Raw genomic sequence first — 24,812 nt, forward strand, 5'->3', positions numbered from 1 at the left:
ACTTAATTGTGCTGCATCGCGACATTGGGACTGGGTTTGGATGTGCAGCATTAAGTTTTGTCGCAAACATTCAGCAGTATATCAAACACCTTTGGCCAATGTCATTGTTCGCACTTTTGCGAATGTCAAAAAAGTTCGTAAAGAAAAGTAGAACTGATATGTCGCATATGGGATACGAAATTTGAAATGAGCTGCTGTTTTTAATACCTAATACGAATCTTTACCCGTGACAATTTAGTTGATTAATATAAACAGCTGATACTGATCTGAAGTTAACACTGCATCTCCAAGACTGTATGTATATCTAACAATGTATCTGTAAAAGTGTACCCGTAATGAGAAAAGTGAAAAAAAAAAATTAAATTTCCTTGCAATTGTTGAAGACATTCCTTCTTTAAGCTGTAGCCATCCTGAGTGATAGCTGTGCTATTATCTGACGCGTTCGGCGCTTGAAACAACACTACATATATTACGAATTCTATATACATGATGGCTGGATGATTTTCAGCACGTGTTGGAGGTAAGTTTTGCAATGTCGTTGATCTCAAAACCAAGCCGTTTCCTAAGTTTAAAAACTTTTTTAGTTTCTTCGTTGGTTAGCGCAGTATCGAGCATCAAGTAGGAAACCTCGTATCGCAAGTCCGTCATCGCGACTATGATTATGTACAGCTGGGCCTGTTTTTGCTCCAAAGTAAGGTTAGTACAGCTCCTGTTACATGTTAGATTGCGGTACAAGAAAAGAAGGCAAACATACGCGCCGCGTTCTAGCAATGCCCAGTCGAGTTCAGCTTCACTCATCTGCCACAATCCGCCCCATTTCCCAATCAGGATGTTGTCGGCACGTAAGTAATTCAAGTGATTCTGCAGCTTCTCCAGCATGAGCGGGCGGACAGCGATGGACGGATGAAACCATGATGGCAAAAGCCCGAACGCTTTTGCAGCATCTGTAAGCTCAGGTGTCGTCAGTTGTGCAGTTTGTAGTTTCAAAACTTCATGTTGTGAGACAGGTCTGCTCTTTACGAAGTTATCTTGTGACTGTTGGATGCGCTGTTCCCAGCGCGTTATGTGACGCATTCTGCATGACTTTTCCAAATCGAGTGATGTGGCTAATCGAGGTAGAATGTATTTGGCGGTTACTGAGCAAAGTAAAACTGTAGACAAGATCAAAGGCAGAAATAGTGGTGAGCCATTGCGCCTTGCGAACTGGAAGTCTGCATGAGAAAGTTCATTCTGATCTGGAATATAGATGTTTAGTTTTTCAGTTGATCTTTCACCATCATTTGGTTGAACTTTGAATTCTTGCCCCTTGTATTCAAATAGAAACTCTGGAGGCAAGCGATTCCCAATTTTTGGAGGAGGGTTGTAGCAGATCTCGCTAAATAGAACTGAGCGAACTAAAGACTGAAATTTAAAAGACGGCAAATTGACTCTATTCTTAATATCTCTGTATTTGTTTCGTATCAGCACCAGATGCTTTAACAGATCCCAGTAATACTTTGGTATGAACAGAACTTTTTGTATTGATTTGTGCATTGACAATGTAGGCAGCAATCCATTTGACACCGAAATTTGTCTTTTTGTATGCCGAATCCAATGCTGCCAGTTAATGATAGGATATGGTCCTTCTACACCTGACGCCCAAGATGCGATATCGAGGATCTGAGAGTATCCTGTGCTGGAAAACAGTTGGCTATAAAATCCGACTTTTGTTGATGGAGTCTGTAAATCTCGTTCAACTAAAGGATATGCTATAAGTGGATACGCGGTCGTAGCTGGTCTCGGGTTTCCAAGCGGAGGTAAATTTGTAGATGTTGAAGCATTTGATCCAGATGATTTTGAAAAATTCCTAAACAATCCTGTTAATCGTTTCCGTGAATATTTCTGGTTTAGAAGCATTTCTGTGCAAATATTCTTATAGTTATGTTTAATTGCATCATTTAAAATAAAATAAAATAAACAGAGCTGGCCATACGAATTTAGTGTGATAAATTAAACTTTTGATTTTTACAATTCATTCAAAAGTTCACCCTCGACTTTTAATCGTTATTTCTAATTGATTTCTATAACAAACAATTGAGATTTATTTTATAACAAAATAAATTCTACAATTCACAAAGATTCGTCGCACATTATTTTAAGTATCTTCAAGTACGATGTCGAACGAGATTCGAAGGTAAGTAGAGTAGCTAGCACTAGTCAATGTCAACACCTAACAAAAGTAGCGGCGAATATGTGAATCCCCGAGGAATTCCACAGGCTCCGTTTGTTGAAACTGTTGAAGACTATGTGAAAAGTCGTGATCAGGTTGAAGGAATCTTGCAATCGTTTCAAGAGATGCTGAGGTAAGAACAAAAGTGCTTGATTCAATTTTGGCAGATTGCTAACAGACAACGTAGTAAATACAAATATATGGTATTAACAATGCATTGTAAAAGGGGCCAAGTTGAGTAATGATTTTAGGAAATGAGCACATTACGGCGAGCTGCTGGGTTGCGTGAGAAAATACCAGATATTCAAAAGACTTTGGACAGCGTGATCTTCCTTGATTCAAAAAGAGTACGGATTGAATGGTGGTTTCTTCGACAAATATTTACAACAATGACAGGACAGCGAAAACCCAACTTTGATAACGACATTTGAACTCAATGATACTCTATATACCAAAGCTAGGGTCAAGGCTGCGGACACAGTCTACTTATGGCTAGGTGTATGAATCAATGCTTATGGTCGGTATTTGCAGCTAATATATAGGCGAATGTCATGCTGGAATACCCCATACCCGAGGCAGTGGAGTTACTACAGACCAAGTTAAAAGCGGCCAAAGACTCGTTAGCGATTTGCGAAGAAGATTTGGAGTTTTTGCGGGAGAACATCACAACTGTGGAAGTCAACACCGCAAGGGTGAGCTGTGAATTAAAGTTGAATTTACCCACGCTGACAGCTTATAGGTATACAATTGGGACGTCCAGAAACGAAGAGAAGAAAGAGAAGAAAAAGACGCTAGTGCTGCCATCAAGTAAATCACCCGCTATCAAGCCAATCACACTGCTTGAAACAATGCAATGTACCATATATCCAATATATAAAACTATGTATATATCAGACCATCTTCATCTCCGGTCGGAAACCGTACAACTTCAGTCAACATCATTTTCTAACAGTCTGAATAACTCGCCAAGAACTTTGCTTGGATTGACAGTCAAACCATTATGCAAAAACTCGCTGGTCACCCATTGCCTGCAACCCTTAATATAGGACGCGGTCTCGACGGATAAGTCAAGGTCAACGTAGATGTCGTTATAGTAACTATATTCATTAGATCTTTGGATAACTTGAAACACAATCAACATACGAAGCACCGGACACACGGGCCTTGGTAGATTTTAATGCGCCAATATCATACAGTGCAGGCCAGTCTGTTTTAGCAGCAAGTATCTCGGCAACGTTTTTTAGCTCGCTTAGTTCGATATAATCATCAAACATGGACTTATAGATCTATCCAATCAGTACAAATAGTAACATACGGCGACAAAAAATGTATTACCATTTCTCCCGTAAAGAAGATCTTTGCATCAGGGTCAGTTGAAGCAGAAACAACATCCCAGTTGAAGAACTGGGCATGCTGCAATCTTAACCGTTCGGCAGACCAGTTACTTGCTTGGCTAGATTCATGTTAGTTTAACAAAAAAAAATTATTCTGTAAATCATCATGCCCTTGACAGTAGATAGCCTCATGAAGACACGCGTACAAAACATTCGTGTCGAAACCTTGAGCATTTTCAATGCGAGACTTGGTAGCGTATGTAATCTCGCCGACGGTGTCTATATCAAATGCCGCCTTGGCCACCAGCTCTGTTCAACGTTATTATAACTAACCTTTACTGCCCTCAAAGAAAAACTCACGGTGAACGCTATCTAAACCCTGGTGTCGACCAAAATCCAAACCAAGCTGCTGAAATCGTTCAACTGATAGTTTGCCACCATTTGGAAGAATGACCTTGGTAGAAGCAAGATGCGCCAAAATCTTCTTCAACTTTTGCTGATCATTAGGATATTTTTCAAAATATGCAAAGTTGCGCTTTATAACCCGTTCTGGCTTATTAGCACCCGCCAATCAAATTTGAGAAAGTTTAGCGTACTATACAAAGCTTGATACACAGGATCTGGATTGTTAACAATAGGAGGCAAGCCGCCAGTCATCAGAACATCTTTCAAGCTTGATGGACTACCGAAATGTAAGCCTATAAATTCACGCGGCCATCCATGACATACTAAAATGAAAGATAAGTAGTGCTACAGAATCCACCTGTCCAAAAATTAGATCGCCCTCTAAACAAACACCATCTGAGCTTACCAAAAGACTGTCCTAGTAGTGACCATCGTTTCTCCGACGCATCACTTAACAAAGTCATTCTGATTTCCTCACAGTCTCGAACTATAACCACGTATCAGACTTGACCACAGCGTTATCTAGCTTCATACCAATACTGTCTGCTCTGAAGTACGAAAGATATGTAGCTTTATCCTGATCAGTGCCCTTATTTTTCAACGTGAAGGCTGAAATTGGAGTACTGTATCCGGTTCCTCGCTGATCAAGATACAAAACCTGAATCCATGAGAAAACTTCCACCGTTTATATTGACGCAATTACTTGGTATCCGCGATCCAGTAGCTCCTTGGTTCGACCCGATTTTGATAAAGGTGCGTCGCCTGTTAAAAGTTAGTAGCTTCGGTTGCAATATGGAGTACGAACATTCAAACCCCGGACCTCCTTGAAGGTATACAACTAGACGTATCAGTTTTTGCTTTATAACAAAAACTCTGTGCATACTATAAGGTCTTGTGCATTTCTTAGGATCAGCATTGTCACCAGCTTCCTCAGCAGGTACAACCCGGCGAGCATACACCTGTATTGTTCCCGAATTACCACTATAATTTAGTGGAACTTTGAACAGGTATTCAAACACCCGGAGGCCTTTGAAGTATTAATATCAATCCAATTCACACAATAAAACTAACCTTGAACCCGATAAGATTCTATAATTTCATCAAAGACAGTCATAATCAGAAGCCATACAGGTAATTCTGCTCGTTTCCCAGATTTCGATGACTACACCTGGTCCCTGCGGCGCCTTGACACCGAACTTACTTCTAAAAAGACAAATAAAGTTTATAAATTTCTTTACGTAAAAAGTATATAATACTACAAATTGTTTTTAAATAAGCAATCACAAGTATATTCAATAGGGGTTATGTGGCGGTAATGCAGACTGTCCAGGATAAGCCTGTGCTGGCTGCTGCTGTTGTTGTTGCTGTTGCTGAGTCAATGCACCTAGAATATATTGAAGTGCCGTTGCAGATGAAGTGTGAGGGATGAGTTGAGGTTGTAGCTTCTGCTTAGTCCTTGACACAATTTCAACACCAACAGCAATGTCTACTTCAACATACTCTAAAAAGATTAGCCCTTTAATTATCTCTATATACTCACAAGACCTACCGTCGAAACGGACGCTCGAAGCGCCTGGTGTTTTCTCAAATACTTGCAATGAAAGCTTAGCTTGATCTTGAAGATTGCCATTCAGTACGACAACGGCAAATACGCCTTCAATAATCATCTGGCGGATGACAGCAGACATTGATACACGAGGTGATATGTCTAAAACGTTAACCTTGATCAGCCTGTCCTCAAAGGTTTTCTGAACATAGTACACATAATTTCTAGGCTTGTTAAATATGACAAGTGGTATCATGCTCTATATTACATACCTGTCAACTCTGTCAGTTACTAATATTTGACATTCTGGGATCTGATCTTGTCGCCTTAACGGCAAAGGCCACTCTTCTACAGGCGACGATAATTTGTTTCGATATCTGCTGGGAGGTGACCGATCTCTATAACCCCGATCCCGACCTTTAGGAGAAGCTTCTCGTCGGTATCCTCTATCCCGATCCCGGTCGCGATCGTCATGACCATCATATCGATTCAAATAACCACCATATGAACTACCTCTTTGTGGACTGTTTGCTCTGCCATTTCTATTTCGACCCCCTTTTCCAGGTGAGACTGATCGCCTTTGATTTCTTTCATTGTGCGTGCCACCCCGCTTTTGTCCTTGAGGCTTTGAAACTTCAAGATCTAGTGATGTATAAGTATATATCGTAATGAGAGATGGATATATAAACGTACGAATTTTGCGTCCTTGAATGACTGTGCCTTGCTCTCCATTAATCGCATTAGAGCAGTCTTCTGCCTTCAAGAACTGGACAAATCCATAGGCTTGCTTTAATGAAATTTGGGCAAGATCACCATATGACGAAAACAACTGGAACACGTTTCTTTTGTTAACTACATCTGTTGGTAAATTTCCTGAAATTATGTCAGCTATACATTCTCAGGTAAGCACTGAATATAAGTTCTCACCAATGAACATTCTGGATCCGGCAGGAAACCTTTCCCATTCTCCTCTGGCAGTATTGTCCGATTCTCGTTTTTGAAATTCTTGAAACTCTTCTTCTTTTTCTTCACTTAGAGGGATTTGCAAGTCCGCTGCTGTCAGGGTTTGTGGTTTACTCTTGCTCGTATTTTGGAAAAGTTGGTCAGGATCATATGTATCTGTCTGATGGGCGTTTCCTCTACTGTTTCCAGATGAAGACCGGTTAGATTTAGCTGTAGATTTGGGTCCATTTGTCGAATCATCAACGAAGAAAAGAGAGCCTGATTCAGCACCAGGGTTCACTAATTCTCGTGGGTTTGAAAGGGCAGAAGGAAGAGGTACACCAGAACCTGAGGGTAAACCTAAAATGGATTCAATGCTTATTTCAGGCACGGTAGATGGAGCAGGTGGAGTATGTGCATGTTCAGGCTCAGGCTCGGGCTCATGCTCAGACGTTTCGTCCGTTACTGGTATTGGTGACAGTGCTTGCGTTTCTAAATCGGCCATGTTATTGTTACCAAATCGAATGATGTCTTGAAAAATGACTATCTTTAGTATTAGTGAATAATGGATAATATGGAGGATAAGTGATTAAGCAAGGGAGACTTCGAATCGTTTTTTGAATTTCTTAAGTGAAAATACTTGAAGAGCAGCACAAAAATGATGGATGCTAATGCAGAAAGTCGCCATCAGAATTATTTTACAGTTATGCAGGGGTAAGTCCTCCTGAAATTTTCGTTCGCGACTTCTCAGTGCTAGCAAGCTTGGACTTATAAAACAAGACAAATTTTAACGTTGACGAGGTGATTTACTACTGGAAATTGCTTTCATAATGAGTACATTGAAAGTCTTTGTTAAGGCGAGTTCGAATTCTGCACTTTCCGTATGGCTGAGCTAATTGGACATAGACTAAATGCGCACACAACTTGCAATCCCATTCTAAACGAAGCTTCAATGCCTATACCAGAGCTCTTTACGCTGACACTTCGTCCGAGAGTGGGTTCGGTGTTAAGGTTGGAAATTTCACTATAGGTTCTAGAAAAAAGGGAAGTGCAAGCGCGAATGCCAAATCAGCTCAAAACCGCCATAGCAACTCGTCTTATAATGCCAAGGGGAACTTAAATGATTCTTTTCTGAGTCGCGGAGATTCAAGCATATTTTCACGTAAAGGCAAAGGGGTTTTTAACAGTGCATACAAAAACCAAAACTCTGAGGCATTGCCACAGATCCGGAGCCGTGAAAATTTAAGCAGAAGGAGTGAAGCGCCTTCTCCCAACAAAGCCGACAATGTTGATTCAAGAAATAACAGCAACCGTGTTTTGTTAAAGCAAGAGGCTTTAAGACCAAAATTGCATTCTTCGGCCGACGAGGAAGAGAAACGCGTGCGTCGAAAGCATGCTTCCAAAAAACTTACATCTACGACAACGCAAAAGTCGACAGGCTCCAACCCAATTACTAATAAGACTTCCCCAATCACCAAACAGCGGAAGCAAAATTTGATCGATCGTGAGAGGCATCGCGGAGATACTAGACAGGTACTTGAAAACGATGATCTGTCGCAGAACTTGAAGCCGAGAGGAAAGCAAGCAGAACCCGTATTGCTTGAACTACAGGCAACTCCTATAGCTCTACCTTCGTTTATTACTGTTAGCAATTTTTCTAGATTACTGGGTGTGCGCGTTAGCGAGCTCATAACGAAGCTGGCAGACTTTGGGTTTGATCAAGTTGATTTTGATCTTAGTATGATATTCGTAAATATTCTGATGTAGTACTAACTTTTGTAGTCTTGAACTATGAAGATGCGAGTCTTGTTGCAATGGAGTACGGATTTGAACCTGAAACTGCCGATGGTCGGCGCGACATTTTCCCGGAGTAAGTCTCACAACTGTTGTATTGATCTGTTTAACAACAGTAGACCACTACCCGAGAACATGTCGCATTTACCCGTTCGACCCCCGTTTGTCACTATCATGGGCCATGTTGATCACGGAAAAACTACGATCCTTGACTACTTACGAAAATCGTCTATCGTGGCATCTGAATTCGGCGGAATAACGCAGCACATTGGTGCATTTTCAGGTACAACTTATGGATAACAAAGCTAGTTATGATACTGATTGTGCAAAGTCAAATTATCATCTGGAAAGCAAATTACGTTCTTGGATACGCCTGGCCATGCCGCGTTTCTCAAGATGCGGCAACGAGGCGCCAACGTGACTGATATTGTTGTGTTGGTCGTGGCCGCAGATGACTCGGTCATGCCGCAGACCATAGAAGCTATTAGGCATGCGCAGTCGTCTAAGGTGCCTGTGATTGTTGCGATTAACAAGATTGACAAACCCGGTGTTGACATCGAACGAGTAAGACGTGACTTGGCTGCAAATGGCGTATACGTTGAGTCGTTTGGAGGCGAAACCACAGAAGTTGCTGTGTCAGGTTTGACTGTACGCTTTATTGTTTTTGACTACACAGCAGTTCTGATCGAATAGGGAAAAGGAATTTCGGATCTGGAAGAAAACATTATTGCACTTTCGGAGATTCTCGACAATAGAGCAGATCCGTCAGCTAAAACGGAAGGATGGGTGATTGAGTCATCTCCCAAGAAAGGCAGAGGGTAACACAGACTTACGATGATGATTTTAAACACGCTGACAGTGTTATTTAGAAATACCGCAACAGTGGTTGTGCGCAAAGGAACATTAAAACCAGGTACATTTATTGTAGCTGGAACAACTTATGCTCGTATAAGAAGTCTACGGGACGATCTCGGAGCTGTCATTAAATTTGCAGGACCAGGACAGCCGGTTGAGATAGACGGCTGGAAAGAGCTTCCTGAGGCAGGAGACGAATTCCTCCAAACAGACACTGAAGTATGTTCAACTTGACTAATTGTTGTAAATCGCTAAATGTTTGCAAGCAACATTCAAATTCAATTTCACAGTACAGGAAGGCAAGAGAACAACACGCGAAAGAGTTTAAAGACATTGAAGTTATCAACGAGAAGCGCAGAGCTGATCGAAAACAACATCTAGAAGAGCTCAAAAATGAAAAGGAGAATAAACACTTTGGTGTACGACGACAGCCGAAAGCGTTTATTGTTGAATCCACAAATGACGACTCGACAAAGTACGAACGGTTTATTATCCGTGGGGACGTTAGCGGGTCGGTAGAAGCCATTACAGACGCGGTTGTGGGACTTGGAACCGACGAAGCAAGATGCAAAGTCATCTTAGCTGATGTCGGTTCCCCTACAGCTTCAGATGTAGACCTGGCAGAAGTTGGTGGGGCAATTATATTGTGCTTTAATGTCAAGCCGGATCGTGATACAGCTGATCAAGCTGCCAAAAAGGGAGTTAAAATTGTGTCACACACAGTCATTTACAGATTACTGGAGGACGTGTCGGATATGTTAGCCGCATTGATTGCGCCTACGCACGAGCAAAAAATACTTGGAGAAGCTGAAGTTCGGGCAATTTTCAACGTTACGGACAAGAAGTCAAAGTCGATGTCTCAAGTTGCGGGCTGTCGAATGACCAGTGGCGTTGTAAAAAGAAGCTCGAAGGTCAAAGCCACTCGGAACGATAATGTTGTTTTTGACGGTTCAATCGACAGTCTGAAGCAGGGCAAAGAAACTGTGAACGAAGTTAAGGGAGGAACCGAGTTTGGACTGACGGTGAAGAACTGGGACGCGTTTGCAGTTGCAGACAGATTACAGTTCTATGAGACAGTCCAACTGTCATGAGGGTCTAATATGTACATAGATTAAACAAAAAAACTTAACTTTCATTATGCTTTGCCTACTTGGATTCTTCCCACTGAACTCCGACCCATTCTTCCGCGTATCCGACTCCGTTTTTGTCTATACTGGGAGTACAGTCACGTTTGCAAGTCGCAACCATAATAGTTCCCCATTCCATGCCGTTTATCATATCAATCCCGCTACCTTGTTCTAGTACTTGGATAGCGTAAGGCATTAATTGGAGTTCAAACACTCTTTCAGCGCCACACACAGGACATTGGGGAATTAAGCTTGAGTCAAAAACACCCGTACTTTTGCTTATCAACAATCTCCCAATATCGTCGTGCTTGGTGTAGAATAAAGGTGCGCCTTGCCGATCGTAACGTACAATTTGCTCTGGATTGTCGGCGACTGTATCTGAAAATTTTTGAAAAACCTGGTCAATTGCGTCGCTACTGCTATCTGGAACTGCAGACCACTCATCAGGACCAGCATCTGCTGCATTGCCGCTGGCCATAACTTCAATCCTTTGATTTATTTGTCGTTCCGATTTGTTCCTTAGATATTCGTTTTCAACGTATACGAACCATGAGCTGTAGTTTGGGATATGTTCGACGCTAGGCCATGGCGTTACTGGGGCGCGCTCTTTTGAAGCCGACGGAAGCTTCATTACTCGTTGCATTGACTCAGTCATGGTTGACAGTTCTTCGTCGGTCGGCGTTGCAGCTGTACTCCACGATGGATGATTAAATGACTTTGAAGAATTGAAGGAATTTGAACTCTCAGCTTGTGAACCAAACGGGTTTGGAGCATCCCCAAACCCGCTCCCAAACAACATGCTCCCTAAGTCCGCCCGTGGCTTGTTCACAGCGACTGCAGCTGCTGACTCAACAGCCTTCTGCTTTCGCTTCTCCTCATCTTTTTTTTGCTTCTCGGCTACCTTTTGCATCCTAGCTTCGTCAAGCATGATACCTCTAACAGCTCTAACAGACCCTGCTCGCCTCCAACATGCCGGTTTATTACAAGCATACAAGTAGATCACGCGCTCATAGAGCGTATCCTCCAGAGCAGCGTATGCTTGCAGCAGTAAGCTCATAACACTGCTACATGATTTGCACGTTGCTAATAAACTATCAACCGGCGAATCTAAATTTAACCATATCTGTCATATTTAGCACAGTTTTAACAGGGCGCAAGATTAAATACTCACGCTATATCCACCAATTCGTGTATCCAATGCTGTAGCAGTCTGGTCCGATTCAGTGTCAGGATATCCCAGCAGCACAGGAGTTTTTCCAGTCACAGATTCAGACTCTGTAGACATATCTGAATCCGAATACTCATCTTCTCTTGTACTCGCCATTTCGTTTCACTATTTGTTGTTGGTCACCCAATTTTCAACCTGCAAAAAAAAAGGTCGACATAGTAGTTAATGCGCTTATTAAAAACTTCAGGGGTGTCACGTGACTGAATGTGAATTTGTACTAAACATTTATTTACAAATTTGATTTTGGACACAATTAAAGACTGCATCATGATCCATATGGCCCGAAATATAATTTTACTACGTGACTAGCAATGTTGTATCCGAATAAGCTAGCCAGAAATAATAGCTGTCATGAGTTAGCTGTTGCTGTCGAGTCAGATCGCACACGTATTTACCACAAATAATAAGATTGGAAACAGAATCATTTCGGTGCGTTCCAAGAACGGAAGGGCTAAAAGAAGTCAGTCTTAATCACACGTTTCAAACTAACTGTATGTACCACTGTATCCTAAGTAAGTTATGACAGTATAGTAGGAAAATGCCCCGAGGTAGAGTAGGTTTCCAAGAAGCATGCAAAACCTAGCTAGTTAGTACTTTTGGAATCAAAGTCAAACAAACATTCACCAATTGTCCTTAACAATGATAGGCAGCATAACAAACTGCAGTACATAGAGACAAAGCCAAATGATTAAAAATGCATTGCAATGGACGTCGAAACAGTAACTAAACCTGTCAGCATTTTGGTCTGTCGCCAATTAAGCTTGCACATACGCCCACTCAAGATTAGTGTCCTGTTGTGACATACTCATGACACCTCTGGTAGATCGATGCTTCAAAAACCGCCCCGCCAGAAACCATCCAGCCGTGGCTACGATTGAACCAACCAGCAAAAAATCAATAAGTACGATATTGAACATCAACCTCAATATGGGCAGGAATCCTGGAGAATATGCGACTCCCCATGCAATTGCTGAGAGCATTAGGAATCCCGACAATAGAAGCACAAACGACGGATCATCCCTTGCCCATGAGTTCTTTGTTTCTGCTGTGGTTAGATTTGTAACATAATATCAGTTACAAGAACCCACGTTTCTAGAGCATATTAGTGACTTACACATATAAAAATGACAAGTTGTGCACATACGTGATAATAGATTTGTCGGTAAACTTTCTTGGGAGCTATAAACATGTAGCATATTTCCCATACTGCAGTCTCGAAGTCCAAAGTCGGAGGTTTTAATAGCCTTTAACCCCTCCGTTAACTCGTAGCTTAGATCGTATTTCAATACTCACCTTCGCAAAACAAGCGGAAGTCTTATTGATGAAAATGCTGAATTTCGATTCATGTTTGACCGAGAAAAACGGTGTTGCCTTGATGAAGAGAGTGAGGCTGTTGGTGACGGCGGAGTGGAATCGGCAATAGGAAGTATATTCATGGCCGAGTCACGATCAATTGGCAAAGGACTGAGGGCCCGTCTGATTGACGAAAGCGCCATGTTTGTTCAGCTTTTTGTTACTGAAGCCTATATTTTGTGATTGTGATGGATAAATATGACCTCCGCCGCAATGACGACGGGAGTACATGGTAGATTTTAAAGTTTAGCGGTTTGGATTTCAGCTCGGGGAATTTTTCACTTGACTTCACGAGAAATATGACAGATATAACGAACTTGGTCGAATGGTGTAGAGAGAATGGAGGATTTTGTTCGGATCAATTGAAACTAGAAAGTACAGGGTGGTCAAGATCATATTAGCAAGCATTGACTTACATTTCACCAGCTGGTCCATCAGGCTCAACAGGCTACGCAGTTTCAGATATAAAATCTACAAGTAAACTGCTGTCATGTCCGAGAAATTTGGTCATGGATTATTCCAAGGCTTCGGCATTGTGGGAGGGGGATCAGAAACCATTTGAAAGCTCCCCAGTGATTGCAATCAGATTGTTCCTATCTTATCAAAAGGTGCTGGGGCACAATAGTGCATGGGCACCGTATATTCGTGTATTACCGGACACATTCGATACTCCGCTATATTTCGACGAAGATGATATGAAGTTGTTAGAAGGCACAAACATGTATGGTGAAGTAGAACTACGCAGGCAAGCATGGATGGAGGAATGGCAAGATGCAGTGAAATCACTACCGGAAAACTTGGATAAAACTCAATTCACATGGTACTTTAGTGCGAGAAATTGATGATAATGAGCTCATGATACAGGGATTTATATTTATGGGCGTCAACGGTTTTGACTTCACGATCTTTCCCCTCTGCATTAGTATTGCGACAAGATGAAAAGGAATCTTATCCGGTCCTTGTCCCACTAGTAGATTCATTGAACCACAAGCCGTTGACAAGTATTACCTGGACTGCAACTGATGAAGGGTTTGAAATATCGACTAATAATAACATTGCTGCAAGTAAAGAAGTGTTTAACAATTATGGGCCCAAGGGAAATGAAGAGCGTATGTCGGATAAAATTGACAGGATAAAGCTAACAGATATAAGTTTTAATGGGATATGGATTTTGCATTGAAAACAATGAGTTTGACGTGGTAACTTTGAGATTACGGCCGCCACCCGGATCGGCCGAGCTGAAGGGATCGGGAGGACTGTTTCGACTTTCAATGGAAGATCCCATACCGAACAGTCTGTTTATGTTCTATGCCGAAGTGTGTGCAAATGCCTATGAAAAGCAACTTCTTCAGAATAACAGAGTAAGCAGACGGTGTGAGCTTGCCACTCTGGTTGCCCTGAGGCACTCAGTCACGGCAAAAGTAGACGCAATTATCAATTGTGACCAGTACCGTGTGATCTCAGCACCAACAGAAAGACAAAGATTCGCAATGATCTACATAGATAGACAAAAGAAGATTTTGCTAAACACCGCAAAAACGATAGCGGATAGACTAGAAGATGAAGATCTTGGAATCAATGTAGAGACAATATTTAAGGATCTTGAGTTTGCGCCATTCACAAATGCAGTATCGAACGTGTTTTTGATGACAGACGCCAATAGCGTGCGGGATATGCAGTTTGAGGACGAATTTTTGCTGTTTTTTCTCTGTTATTTATCGCTCGTTCCTAATAGTCATGACGGCTGGATCAAGATTATGCATGAGCTTTATGACAAAGAAGTCGATGAGGAGCTTGCGTTAAACTTCGAAAGTCTTTACGAACACAGCCTACCCGCATTCACGAATTCCCATTCAAGGATATTCGATGACAGGTTTACCTGCAATTTGCTTGCGTGGGCCAGTCTCGTGGTTGACGGCGAGACTGTTGACTTTGGAGGGCGAGTCTGCTTAGTGATGAGCAGTTACGTAAGCGAGCCAATCTGTGCGGCTCAGGAACAGCTTCTGTGACGTAACAGCGCTTAGTCAGTTTGGCGCAGTTTTGATAACTAGGCCCATAAATGACGACGAAAGTCGTGAAGTTTAGTGTCTAGACTTGACCGCTTGACAATAAGAAGCCGAGTACTTTTGGAATTTAAGATACATGTAAAAAAGACAACGATCCTGATAGCTGTTGTTTTTTTTTCTGAGTATTATTCAAGAGCACGATGGCGTCAGTACAGACAGGAAACTTGAGCAGAATCTCGTTTCTACAGCTAGAACTGATCAGACGACCAATTCCACCAGTATTAGACGAGGAAAAGATCACAAGAATGATTGAGACGTTAAGCACGACAAACGCGGAAGACATGGACGATGGGTTGCCTCCAATAGACGTGCTATGCGTGCGGAAAGATGGCAAGGATTGGTATTTTGGGTAAGTTTAGAGTTGAGACCTCTTATACGGAATTAAGAATTGATGAGAAAACAGGTTTGGAGGTTGTCATCGATTTCAAGCGTATCAGCGGACAGGCAAGAAGACAGTAAAGTGTAAGATCGTGCCAGTCACAGAAAAGATGCTGAAGATGTATGTCGGTAACAGTGTGGACCAGATGTTTAAGGAACGGCCAATATAAGTTTTGAAGAGAAGCAAATTTGATCAGCATGTATCACAAATAGTATATTACATGTGAACTGTCCTAGTGACATAGTCCTCCTTTACTGTAGGCAGATAAGCATTTTTGTCAGAGTCCACTGCTATTTTTGCCATCACGACAAAACCAGTGAATGTTGAGTTTTGGTTGGAGATACCGATAATTAGATCTGCTTGCTCTTGTTGTTGGTGACACAGGGTAGATGGTCTATTTTAGGACAGGAGTTAACAAATTGCTAAACGCCGGGGCCTGCGCTAGACAAAGCTTTAAATTCAATTAAATTGAACGACTCGGGCTAATTGCATACCCGTCTCTCTTGACATGTTACCGTGGCACATATCCGAAAAACTAGTTCGTAATGCAAGTGGTTGGGGCCAAGTGAAATTGCAACAGATCGCGGTACCCAGAGCGGGAGGTTAAATCGTGCATCAGCCGGAGCCAATGAGTAAGAAACAGGTGTGATGGACAGTAAAAAAGACCAGCGGTTCCGAGTACCATGAACTGTCATCGGAAGACATGGTGGGCGCTGGATGAGGAAGCCTGGTGCGCGATGGCGTAATTTGGCTTTCCCCATCTTTTTCTTATGTAATGAATTATTGAACGAGATTAAGAGTTCTAGCAGTGTGACTTTTCGCAGTAGAATTATGTAGACCCACTCTGCCTTAGCTGCAAGCCATCTCCTGGCGCGGTTCGAGCAAAGTATGAATTGTCTGGGGGTTTCGTGCGAGAGAGAGATTAATCACCACGAATCCCTTCGCAGTGTAGTCTCGGAGTTTTGGCTTCAGGCAGAAAATATTAGTTTCTAACGTTGGCGTTGTTGGGAAGACTCATTTTTAGCGCGAACCAGATTTCCACTACTAGTCTTCAGATCCGCCAGGTGGCATGACAACTAAGTAAGCTGCTTGAATTTTGAATTAGCAAACTGCGTATATTTCTAACGATAAGACAATCACTGGGCCCAAAGGTACAGAATAGTCATTCTTTTCTTTTTGAGTAACAGCGAATTAATACCTGTGCATTGGCGATAAGGCCGGCAAACGGTCACCAATGTTTCACAATACAAAGATAAGGTTGAGTTGGCAGGTGGTGGCTTGCAGATAGGTGGACTGGCAGCTGGAACGAACGGTGATAGATCTATCTCTACCCGTACAAGCTTAGCTGAACTGGTTACAGATTTGGTAAAATCCGGGACCACGTATTAAAGAAATACTTTCAAGCCCTGTGCACTTGCCCTTGCGGGACGCCGGCGGCCTGTTCGCAACAAAGCGATCACGCCAGGTTAAAACAATTATCCTCGAGAGTAACGGGTTACAAAAATTCCGAGATTGGCCTAAGAGTTATCCGTGTGAAAATGTGCTCCACATCTAATCCGGCAGAGCTGAAGCCAAAATTTACTGTCTCGAATAGTAAGTTTACTATACTATCACTCTAGGCCTATACTAACCACTTCTATCTAGAAAGCTATTCAGAGCATCTGTACCTAATACCAGCCTTGTAGCATATACAGCTGCTACGAGACTGGCCTGTTTTGGAAAGCTACATCAAGTAGAGGTCTTGCCACTCAAAACATTATTGGTACAAAGAAGCAGAAAGCAAGGGTTACAGCTCATTTCTGTTGTAACGTTGATGGTAGTGACAAGGTGCCTGTCTGGTTCATTGGTAAGCACCAGAGACTAAGAGTATTTGGAGCACCAAACATACAGCTCAACAGCCTTTACTGCATCTGGAAATGTAATGGGTCAGCATGGATGACTACAGAGATAATGGCTGAATGATTATGGCTCAACCGCTACGTCAACCGTAGAGTGCTACTGCCATTGGATACCTTCAGCGCTCATGCTACTGCTTTGCAGTATTTACAAGCAGTCCAACCAGAGAGTACTAGCAATCTCTGCGTGGTCTTTTTACCACCAAATATCACTACAAAGTACCAGCCGCTAGACTAGGGTATCATCATGGCATTCAAGAGTCACTTTGGGATTATATGGTTGCTGCAATGGAATGTGGTCATCAACCAATGAGGACTATGAATGTGATGTAGGTTATTAGGTGGTCTACTGAGGCCTGGGAGCATATTATTAGTGCTTCTACAATAGCAAACTTCTGAAGACATTCGACTCAACTCTTACAACCAGCAGTACAGCAAGCCTTGCTAATGCTGACAGAGAACAGCAGCTAGTAGTACAAAAGATCAGACAGCTTCTGAACAGCTTGGAACAGCAGCAAGGTATTCAAAGAGCTGTGGCTATTGAAACGTATCTCAATCCTCCAACTGAGGCCGTGGTTGACACAGATGAGGATGTAATAGATGAAATCGTGGCTCAATTTGAGCCACAGGACGACCATGAGTCAGATGAGGACCTTGAAGTCATCCCAAAGATTACTACAGCACAGGTTCTGTTCCATATGGAACAGCTAGATCTACATATGGATCAGCAGGAAGAGCCGCAGCAGCATCAAAGAAAGGTGAAGAGGATGCTGAATAGCTATAGGCTAGGCCTACAGAGACACCAGCAAGAGTCACTCTAGCAGACTATGATTGGTAGCTTTTCACATGGATAAAGCACTACCTTCACCTTAGATACCATCTGCCAAGAGGCTGTCAAGACTAAGGAGATCTCGAGTCTCGTAGTGCACCTCGATATAGTGATAGGATAATACTCAGAATGAAGTATTACTACCATAGCAGGGTGGTTAGCATTGAGTAAATTGAAAATGTAATCAGAGTTTAAATATAAACTTAAACTAGCTGCATTATCAAATTCAAACGAGAAAACTCGATACCGGGTAAGGCGGTCAGCTCCAGATAAAACAGTCAGTAACAAAAAGGGAAAGCAGGAGCACTGATATCAAACAGTGACATTTTGCTCCAGGTTATCAGTATTGTGGTGGCACGAGTTTTGCAGTAGCCGACGGGCAGACACAGACACTTTGACACCGGTAAAGACACGATAGAAGATGTTAATTTATTTGTAAGCTGTTTGAAATGATGTGCTAGCTAGCGGGAGTGGTCCCGCGTGGCGGCGCACGAAGCAATTGCTCGATTGGTAAATTACTATACAGGTAAGAGCAGACAGGGCAAGCGAACAAGTCCATGCAATTCTCGGCAATTGAATAATTGGCGCTACTGCCAGGACGGGACGGTCAGACCGCACAGTTATTGCGACTTTCTACTCAGACATGTGACCTGGCCGTGAGCTGGACAGCGACAGACGATTTTATTTTACACGTCGGACAAGAAACGAAGGTACAGTTGAATATGCTTTCTGTTCACTCCATCAGTTGTGACAAACGAATGTATGTGTAATTTTGTAAACTGTGATAACATAAATTAGTGTAAAGCAGTTGAACCAGTCAGGACAGGATTGCCTAAAACAGAATTAATGAAGAACACCATTGGTAGGGCGTAACAGCGGAAAGTCCGAAACGCCCTGGGTTCTAGAAGCGCACAGTGTTTCCAGATTAAGAGTAAGCACGAGGGTTTTGTGCTGTCGCGTACTGAGTGGGCCATGAAGGCGTATGCGGCTTGCCCGGAGTGCAGTAGTGCGTGCAAAATGCAGCATCACAGACCCACAGTGGCTACGACTGCGTGCGGTACTTTGTTTATTGCCAATATTGGCCTGAGATGTCAAGGCGTCGCTCGTGCGACAAGGTGAGACACCTACTGCCTGCGGGCAACTTCCAGAATGAGATTAGCGCAGGCTGCTTACTAGCAATAAAGTTGCGTCTGTGCAATACATGCCGCTGCTATTCTGTCCCCCTCCGGCCAGGGGGGTACAGGTTATTTGACCATTGGTGTGCGCTAGTACAGTAATGCAAAGTCCGAAGACTGAAATAAAAAACACGGTTGCAACGTGGCGCTCGCCAAAAGTAAAAATCAGTTGTTTTTCCCTTTTGCCATTAAGCAGCTTTGAGGTCTATTAATCTATTTACTGTTTTTCACCGAAGCATAGTGCTGAAGTATTACGACTATACATATACTTCAGAAGTAGATTCAAGCCAACAGTATAAAAGAATGCATGTTGTTATGAAGTATGGCGTCATTAGCGGATTTTAAAGGGCATTGCCTGAAAAGGAAGGCGTTGGCGCGTGCAGACGCAGGGCGTGCGCCACCAAGTGCTAGCGTGCATAACAGTGCAGTAACGTGCAGATTACACTGAAGAATGGCCTGCGGGGCCGCGCTCCTCAACTTGCCTTAAACGGTTAGCGTAAGTTACGAGTGACGGAACCTGTGGATTTAGAGTGCGGCCAGAGCGGGCTCGGCGTCGTGTCCTGTCGCGCTGGATCCGCTTCGCACACGTCAGGTCTCGCCAAAAAGTATAAACTATACCCTCTCACGGTCTTATATCAAACCTCATGTCCCTCCTCTCTCCTTAACTTCAATTCTCTATTAAGTACTTTTATGCCCTATTTTCGATACCCTTCACGTTTCAAGCGTTTCTCAGAGTACAATACCGCAACAATTCCGTCGAATACAGCACCCCCCTCTTCTTCCGCCATGGATCTCATGAGTATCCTTAATACTGGCAAGCAGTCTGCTCAGTTGGAAGAGCAGTCACAATTGCCGGTGCTTCCTCAGCCTCAGCAGCAGCAGCAACAACACTGGAAGCTTGCGTCGCCTGCTCATTCGGTTAGAAATCAGAGTCAATCGCCAACTCCGTCGTTAGTAAAGTCTGAGACTAATGACCGTACGTCTGTCGCATCACTGGTGTCTGCAGTCAACTCGCCGTCTATGAACGGGCTGCCTTCTCCTAGGTCGCCTACTTCTTACTCTTCTTCAGCGTTGAGGTATTCTCAATTAGCTGTGCCACCACGCATGCAGCCTTCTGTTCATTCTGGATATGCTCAGGCAGCCTATGGGTCGCCACAGTACAGCTCTTATGTGGATGCTCCTGCCCCAATGCCACAGTACTCAAGTGAATACTTCCCACAATATCATGCACATGATCCGTCGTCTGCGTATTTGCAGGCTTATGCAGCGGCTGCTGCGGGTACTCCTCCTAGCATGACTCCGATGCCACAATCTGTTCATCACATGCCGCAACCGCATTTACAGACTTTGCAGCCACAGCCGCTACAGGCTCCGTTGCAGCCTCTGCAGGCTCCTCTACAATCACAGCAAGTACAACACCATGTGCAAACAGGAGTCAATATGGGAGTGAATAACATGATGATTCCTCAGTCTTATGGACTGAAACAATTTTTGTGCGGTACGTGCTCAAAGAGATTTGCACGGAGATCAGATCTTGCTCGACATGAGCGGATCCACACTGGCGTCAAGCCTCATGTGTGTGAGATTTGCAACAAGCCGTTCATTCAGCGATCGGCTTTGACTGTTCATTTACGAGTTCACACCGGTGAGAAGCCTCACAAGTGTGATACGTGTAACAAGGCTTTCAGTGATTCGTCTTCGTTAGCACGGCATCGACGAGTACACACCGGTAAACGGCCATACATGTGCAATCAACCTGGATGTGCAAAAACTTTTACTCGTCGGACAACGTTAACGCGTCACCTCAATACACATGCTTGCTCATCATCGCCAATGCCGCAAGCCTATGAAGATCCATATCACAGGCAGGTGTATCCCACATCTATTCCTGCTTCATATCATATGTAATTTGTTAATTGGGTTCCGGATGTACTATAATTTGTCATGGTGTCATACTATTTGTAATATTTGATGGTTTCTACTGTATATATTTTTTTATATTTGGATAAAAGTTATTTCATTATATACTATTTCGTAACAGTAACGGGCAAATTCGGTTTTTTCGTTAGTGAGGGAAAACTAGCAAGCAAGTATGTATAGTCAAGTCTCATTTTTAGACATAATTGAGATCGTCAAAAGCGATGACGTGGTTAGGTTAAGGGTTTTCGTGTAAAGGCATTTCCCTTTTCCAGGTGCTCAAGCTCTTAGATTTTTCAGGAACAAGCGCGGTATCAGTATCCGGCTGGATTTTCAATCAAATTTCAAATATAGTTAGCTGTAGTTATTCAACAATATTAAAGTTGAATTTTGATTCTTTTGGTGAAAATATACAGATGTCTCATCAGTATTAGTAATCATTAAGGCAAAAGTTGAAATACAGGAAAAATGCTCACCACGTCTATCGAGATTTGGTGGTTTGCGCACTCGTTCTTTCAACTAAAAGCTTATTTCATTTATGTCGTTAAGGGTTTATATAGCGAGACTGCTATATAAAGTGACCTCATGACAGCTGTTTCATCTGAACATACAGGGAAATATATTTCGTTTTAGGTATCCTGTATTGTCAATCAATACCTTGGTGTTTTACAACACCCTACTAATATTGCAGTTAAGATACGTGTCAATAACATATCATTAGTCACCCCGGACTTGCCAAACTCTAAAATATTAAAAGTTAAAGCTCGACTTGCCCTGTATTATTTCTGCATTTCCTCGCCCCTGAGTTTATATAGCCTCTTACGTACAATCCCGCATGCCACAGATAAGAAGACAGCACTGTGATAGTAATATAGCTCGTAGCCTATTCTTAACTACACTCTGGTTTGAACTTATGATTAATAGTTACTATGATACAAATTAGATCAACGAGCATACGCTCAAATTATGCCTATTAGAAAATTTGTTAGTATAGCTCCCAATTTAAATAGTAGAAAAATTAAAAAAACCACTTACAACATAATGATACACTTGACGATTCTCTGAAGATCGCTCAATATATTCACGCTCAAGCATAGCATCGATTCGTTTCTTTATTAACGAAGTATCCGGTCGGAAATGACGTGATAACTGACTGACTACTTCTGTCACAAGAATATTGTGCTCCAGTGTTTTTCGCGCCCTAAGTTCCATGTCAGACTTGCAGACCACCTTCAAATTAAAACCAGTGAAACTTACTTCATTATTCGCACAATCGCAGCATCCGTCTGGTACCGACGCAGTTCATCCATCTTGTCTATAGTATCCTTCCGCTCAGTTTCGGTTTCGGTTTTGTTAATGTAAGCAATCGTTGGAATCTTAATCCGAATATATTGAGACTCAAACCCAGCATTAAACGAAAATCGGTCACTGTCCTTGACTTCTTTAGACATTGGGCTTTTGACTAGAATCCGGGTTTTGGGTACCACAGACAGCGATTGCAGGTTTCGAACTAACTCATGATCAGGAATCAAAGTTGCCGCTTTGATCTCAGTATACGACAATGAATCCCCATCGGCAACATTGTCAAACAGCATCAATATTACCATTGCATATGTTGACACGTTGAGCTCATGTTTCCGTTTCCGAAACGCAACCCGAATATCGACGCTGCCCATATTTGGATTCCATGTTAACACTCGTCCGCTGTGCCTTGAAAGATAAAATCTTTCAAAGTTCTTCTTAACCTGCTCAATTGAAGCAGGGTATATACACGTCTGTAACTCAATGGTCGACAAAGAAACTGGCCAATTTGTTGATGTCAAAACACTCACGTTAAGATCGACCTCGTCCTGACCATCGTTCCGAGCCCGATACTCTTGCATCATATCGTCGGACAGTTTCATGTCTTTAAACATACCCTCTAATTTCGTTGTGAACGAGAAACCGACTTCCAATTTGAGCTTTGTAATCATCATACGCTCAACATCATCTGAAATTGACCTGCCGCCTAACAATCGTTTGGCCAAATGTGTTTTGTAGTATGCCTCAAACATATCTTTGTCTGCAATGTAACGGAATAACGTGATTGCGCGGTCTAATATAGCCTCCGCCTCGTCCTCAGTCTTGCCTTTAAGACCCTTCTTTAAATGATCATCGATGAAAAGTGACAGAAACTCACTACATCGGCTCAAGTTGTTAATAAACTGTGAGAACGCATTTGTCAAACTGGTCTGAACCCGATGATCACCTTCCATTGTTTCATTCAAAATCTTGTCGTACTTCTCCTTCAAAGCGAGGACATCCTCTACCCATTTAAACGCTGCAGCCGTTGCTGCATTCTGAGCACCTTTCTTTTGTTTTAACTCTTCTGTCACAGTTTGGTTGATTTCTGTACCCTGCTGCACAATGCGTAGCATCAATGCGTTTCGCAGGTCAGTGTTGTCAGAATCAACACGCTTACACAGCCGATAGAGTCTTTTGATATCATCCATGTGGTCGTTTGCAATCATAAACGCCAATCCAGATTTCTCTGACTGAATAATGTTGATCATGTTTCGTGTAATTAAAATTTCTTCCACTATGCTAATAATCTTGCCTTCGCTAGTGACAGAAAGATATGACATTGCTCGTGCATACTCTTCTTGCAGTCGTTTTTCGGTCTTGATTAGATATTGACTGGAGTCGCATTCGCGAGCAAGCAATGCTGCTTCAGCAGCATAGAATTCTGCTGAGGTTCGCAAAAACTTTGGTTCAAAAGATCTCGAGTAAACCGTTTCACCGTCAATCTTGTCCTCGGTTAGTGACTCAAGCATCAGAATCACTGACTTGATTGCGGATGTGTCAATCTTATCACCGCCACGCTCAAGTTCAATCTGGTTAAGTATAATTGCGTAGACGTACTCCCCAACGGCAAATTCAGAGTTTCTGATAACTTCATCGCGAAACAATGCCAAGCCAGCATCGTAAATCAGCGGCAGTTGTAATTCTTTGCAGTATACCCGATCCATATACATCAAAATATCACTAATCATCCGCATACACAGACAATGATCATCCCATTGAGTTTTAGCAGAACGCATAAACCGTACACCTCCCTCTTTTGCTTCGGCAGCTATAACCAATGCAACGGTCGAGTCTGCGCTAGAACCTGTTGCATTCGTCAAGACCGCCAATGGACGTAAATCGTTAGCAACCATTTCGCGCAGATGAGTGGCTAAGAACGACTTAAAAGAATTATAAAGCTTTTCAGCATGCTTTTTAAGAACCAAGGTGTACGCCGTCCGATACAGTTCCTCATAAGACAGACGTGATGCATTCTTACGATACATTTCCTGCATCGCACCCGCCAGCACAGCCCATGACTCGTCAAAATTGACATCCCCAGAATCGCGCTAATAGATCCAAGTTAGTCTATTTGTGAAGCAAATCAAGACTTCCGTGGGAGGATCACTAAAAAGTACTCACGTTTCGAGGGGGGCGCATCTTGACGCGCGATTTTCCACTTGACATCATGATTTCGTAGTGACTTCTTTTTAAAATCAGCACTTTGACATTTCCTACTTCAACAAAAATTAATTACTTTAAGTGTCTACTTTGTTAATAGATTATGCTTTGGAATATTGCCTTTACCTTATCATAGTTACTCTGTTGCTGAATAGAAAGTGTGCGGCGCACATAACTATTTCACACACCCACCTCTCCAACTACTCCATACACGCAGTCGAGGCCCATAAACTCAAGGCTCATATAATTATTAT

General features: G+C 42.6%; 12 protein-coding genes across 12 annotated transcripts; 6 read left to right on the plus strand and 6 right to left on the minus strand.

Moving 5' to 3' along the window:
• Positions 1–504: 504 nt before the first annotated feature.
• Positions 505–1,896, minus strand: V1512DRAFT_213267 (uncharacterized protein; the record flags this gene model as incomplete). The annotated part of the gene is made up of 2 exons (XM_066913589.1): positions 505–709; positions 755–1,896. The coding sequence occupies 2 exons, from the start codon at positions 1,894–1,896 to the stop codon at positions 505–507; spliced, it is 1,347 nt and encodes a 448-aa protein (XP_066769155.1).
• Positions 1,897–2,027: 131 nt separating this feature from the next.
• Positions 2,028–3,230, plus strand: V1512DRAFT_268326 (Prefoldin subunit-domain-containing protein). Its single transcript, XM_066917464.1, has 7 exons — positions 2,028–2,173; positions 2,223–2,342; positions 2,397–2,412; positions 2,461–2,556; positions 2,606–2,707; positions 2,752–2,901; positions 2,949–3,230. The coding sequence occupies exons 1-7, from the start codon at positions 2,154–2,156 to the stop codon at positions 3,018–3,020; spliced, it is 576 nt and encodes a 191-aa protein (XP_066769156.1). The 5' UTR covers positions 2,028–2,153; the 3' UTR covers positions 3,021–3,230.
• V1512DRAFT_112174 (Alpha/Beta hydrolase protein) lies at positions 3,006–5,116 on the minus strand. Its single transcript, XM_066912898.1, has 13 exons — positions 5,020–5,116; positions 4,832–4,975; positions 4,754–4,786; positions 4,652–4,710; positions 4,483–4,606; positions 4,355–4,435; positions 4,273–4,306; positions 4,140–4,225; positions 3,904–4,092; positions 3,714–3,852; positions 3,545–3,662; positions 3,353–3,495; positions 3,006–3,306 (listed from the first exon to the last, which is right to left on the minus strand). Exons 1-13 carry the CDS (start codon positions 5,060–5,062, stop codon positions 3,138–3,140), a joined length of 1,362 nt encoding a protein of 453 aa, XP_066769157.1. The 5' UTR covers positions 5,063–5,116; the 3' UTR covers positions 3,006–3,137.
• Positions 5,117–5,240: 124 nt separating this feature from the next.
• V1512DRAFT_213262 (uncharacterized protein) lies at positions 5,241–6,941 on the minus strand (the record flags this gene model as incomplete). The annotated part of the gene is made up of 5 exons (XM_066913588.1): positions 5,241–5,449; positions 5,498–5,718; positions 5,767–6,136; positions 6,188–6,367; positions 6,422–6,941. The coding sequence occupies 5 exons, from the start codon at positions 6,939–6,941 to the stop codon at positions 5,241–5,243; spliced, it is 1,500 nt and encodes a 499-aa protein (XP_066769158.1).
• Positions 6,942–7,128: 187 nt separating this feature from the next.
• On the plus strand, positions 7,129–10,223 carry V1512DRAFT_268337 (uncharacterized protein). Its single transcript, XM_066917465.1, has 8 exons — positions 7,129–7,293; positions 7,343–8,174; positions 8,219–8,306; positions 8,350–8,513; positions 8,562–8,878; positions 8,924–9,048; positions 9,100–9,304; positions 9,352–10,223. Exons 1-8 carry the CDS (start codon positions 7,267–7,269, stop codon positions 10,174–10,176), a joined length of 2,583 nt encoding a protein of 860 aa, XP_066769159.1. The 5' UTR covers positions 7,129–7,266; the 3' UTR covers positions 10,177–10,223.
• An 8-nt stretch (positions 10,224–10,231) lies between these two features.
• V1512DRAFT_213269 (programmed cell death protein 2) lies at positions 10,232–11,497 on the minus strand (the record flags this gene model as incomplete). Its single annotated transcript, XM_066913590.1, has 2 exons — positions 10,232–11,335; positions 11,384–11,497. 2 exons carry the CDS (start codon positions 11,495–11,497, stop codon positions 10,232–10,234), a joined length of 1,218 nt encoding a protein of 405 aa, XP_066769160.1.
• Positions 11,498–11,705: 208 nt separating this feature from the next.
• V1512DRAFT_272881 (UNC-50) lies at positions 11,706–12,876 on the minus strand (the record flags this gene model as incomplete). The annotated part of the gene is made up of 7 exons (XM_066917706.1): positions 11,706–11,786; positions 11,836–11,891; positions 11,940–12,019; positions 12,065–12,163; positions 12,212–12,485; positions 12,581–12,684; positions 12,734–12,876. 7 exons carry the CDS (start codon positions 12,874–12,876, stop codon positions 11,706–11,708), a joined length of 837 nt encoding a protein of 278 aa, XP_066769161.1.
• Positions 12,877–13,092: 216 nt separating this feature from the next.
• On the plus strand, positions 13,093–14,802 carry V1512DRAFT_255412 (uncharacterized protein; the record flags this gene model as incomplete). Its single annotated transcript, XM_066914804.1, has 4 exons — positions 13,093–13,168; positions 13,220–13,613; positions 13,658–13,902; positions 13,946–14,802. 4 exons carry the CDS (start codon positions 13,093–13,095, stop codon positions 14,800–14,802), a joined length of 1,572 nt encoding a protein of 523 aa, XP_066769162.1.
• Positions 14,803–14,901: 99 nt separating this feature from the next.
• On the plus strand, positions 14,902–15,564 carry V1512DRAFT_112598 (ParB/Sulfiredoxin). The gene is made up of 2 exons (XM_066912899.1): positions 14,902–15,208; positions 15,263–15,564. Exons 1-2 carry the CDS (start codon positions 15,000–15,002, stop codon positions 15,405–15,407), a joined length of 354 nt encoding a protein of 117 aa, XP_066769163.1. The 5' UTR covers positions 14,902–14,999; the 3' UTR covers positions 15,408–15,564.
• A 2,063-nt stretch (positions 15,565–17,627) lies between these two features.
• Positions 17,628–17,954, plus strand: V1512DRAFT_213260 (uncharacterized protein; the record flags this gene model as incomplete). Its single annotated transcript, XM_066913587.1, has 1 exon — positions 17,628–17,954. A coding segment is annotated over one exon (327 nt), but the record flags the coding sequence as incomplete, so codon positions are not given.
• Positions 17,955–19,484: 1,530 nt separating this feature from the next.
• Positions 19,485–21,149, plus strand: V1512DRAFT_268357 (uncharacterized protein). The gene has a single exon (XM_066917466.1). The coding sequence runs from the start codon at positions 19,828–19,830 to the stop codon at positions 21,043–21,045; it is 1,218 nt and encodes a 405-aa protein (XP_066769165.1). The 5' UTR covers positions 19,485–19,827; the 3' UTR covers positions 21,046–21,149.
• A 410-nt stretch (positions 21,150–21,559) lies between these two features.
• V1512DRAFT_112775 (Cullin) lies at positions 21,560–24,702 on the minus strand. The gene is made up of 4 exons (XM_066912900.1): positions 24,520–24,702; positions 22,312–24,446; positions 22,090–22,255; positions 21,560–22,024 (listed from the first exon to the last, which is right to left on the minus strand). The coding sequence occupies exons 1-4, from the start codon at positions 24,565–24,567 to the stop codon at positions 22,019–22,021; spliced, it is 2,355 nt and encodes a 784-aa protein (XP_066769166.1). The 5' UTR covers positions 24,568–24,702; the 3' UTR covers positions 21,560–22,018.
• Between the last annotated feature and the right edge of the window lie 110 nt (positions 24,703–24,812).

This window comes from Lipomyces arxii, assembly GCF_038497795.1.
Source record: "Lipomyces arxii strain Phaff 12-163 unplaced genomic scaffold V1512scaffold_34, whole genome shotgun sequence".
Taxonomy (NCBI): Eukaryota; Fungi; Ascomycota; class Lipomycetes; order Lipomycetales; family Lipomycetaceae; genus Lipomyces; species Lipomyces arxii.

Bases quoted from the DNA above. Each gene is read 5' to 3' on its own strand.
- V1512DRAFT_268326 (XM_066917464.1), top strand. From the start codon at position 2,154: ATGTCGAACGAGATTCGAAG. The intron at 2,174-2,222 runs GTAAGTAGAGTA...TAACAAAAGTAG, and splicing joins ATGTCGAACGAGATTCGAAG to CGGCGAATATGTGAATCCCC. The intron at 2,557-2,605 runs GTACGGATTGAA...CAACAATGACAG, and splicing joins TCTTCCTTGATTCAAAAAGA to GACAGCGAAAACCCAACTTT.
- V1512DRAFT_112174 (XM_066912898.1), bottom strand. From the start codon at position 5,062: ATGACTGTCTTTGATGAAATTATAGAATCTTATCGGGTTCAAG. The intron at 3,496-3,544 runs GTAATACATTTT...CTGATTGGATAG, and splicing joins TCTTCTTTACGGGAGAAATG to ATCTATAAGTCCATGTTTGA. The intron at 3,307-3,352 runs GTATGTTGATTG...TAATGAATATAG, and splicing joins GCCCGTGTGTCCGGTGCTTC to TTACTATAACGACATCTACG.
- V1512DRAFT_268337 (XM_066917465.1), top strand. From the start codon at position 7,267: ATGAGTACATTGAAAGTCTTTGTTAAG. The intron at 9,049-9,099 runs GTAACACAGACT...AGTGTTATTTAG, and splicing joins TCTCCCAAGAAAGGCAGAGG to AAATACCGCAACAGTGGTTG. The intron at 9,305-9,351 runs GTATGTTCAACT...AATGTTTGCAAG, and splicing joins TCCTCCAAACAGACACTGAA to CAACATTCAAATTCAATTTC.
- V1512DRAFT_112598 (XM_066912899.1), top strand. From the start codon at position 15,000: ATGGCGTCAGTACAGACAGGAAACTTGAGCAGAATCTCGTTTCTACAG. The intron at 15,209-15,262 runs GTAAGTTTAGAG...ATGAGAAAACAG, and splicing joins GGCAAGGATTGGTATTTTGG to GTTTGGAGGTTGTCATCGAT.
- V1512DRAFT_268357 (XM_066917466.1), top strand. From the start codon at position 19,828: ATGCCCTATTTTCGATACCCTTCACGTTTCAAGCGTTTCTCAGAGTAC.
- V1512DRAFT_112775 (XM_066912900.1), bottom strand. From the start codon at position 24,567: ATGATGTCAAGTGGAAAATCGCGCGTCAAGATGCGCCCCCCTCGAAAC. The intron at 24,447-24,519 runs GTGAGTACTTTT...TGGATCTATTAG, and splicing joins AGATGCGCCCCCCTCGAAAC to CGCGATTCTGGGGATGTCAA. The intron at 22,256-22,311 runs GTAAGTTTCACT...CATGGAACTTAG, and splicing joins GCGATTGTGCGAATAATGAA to GGCGCGAAAAACACTGGAGC.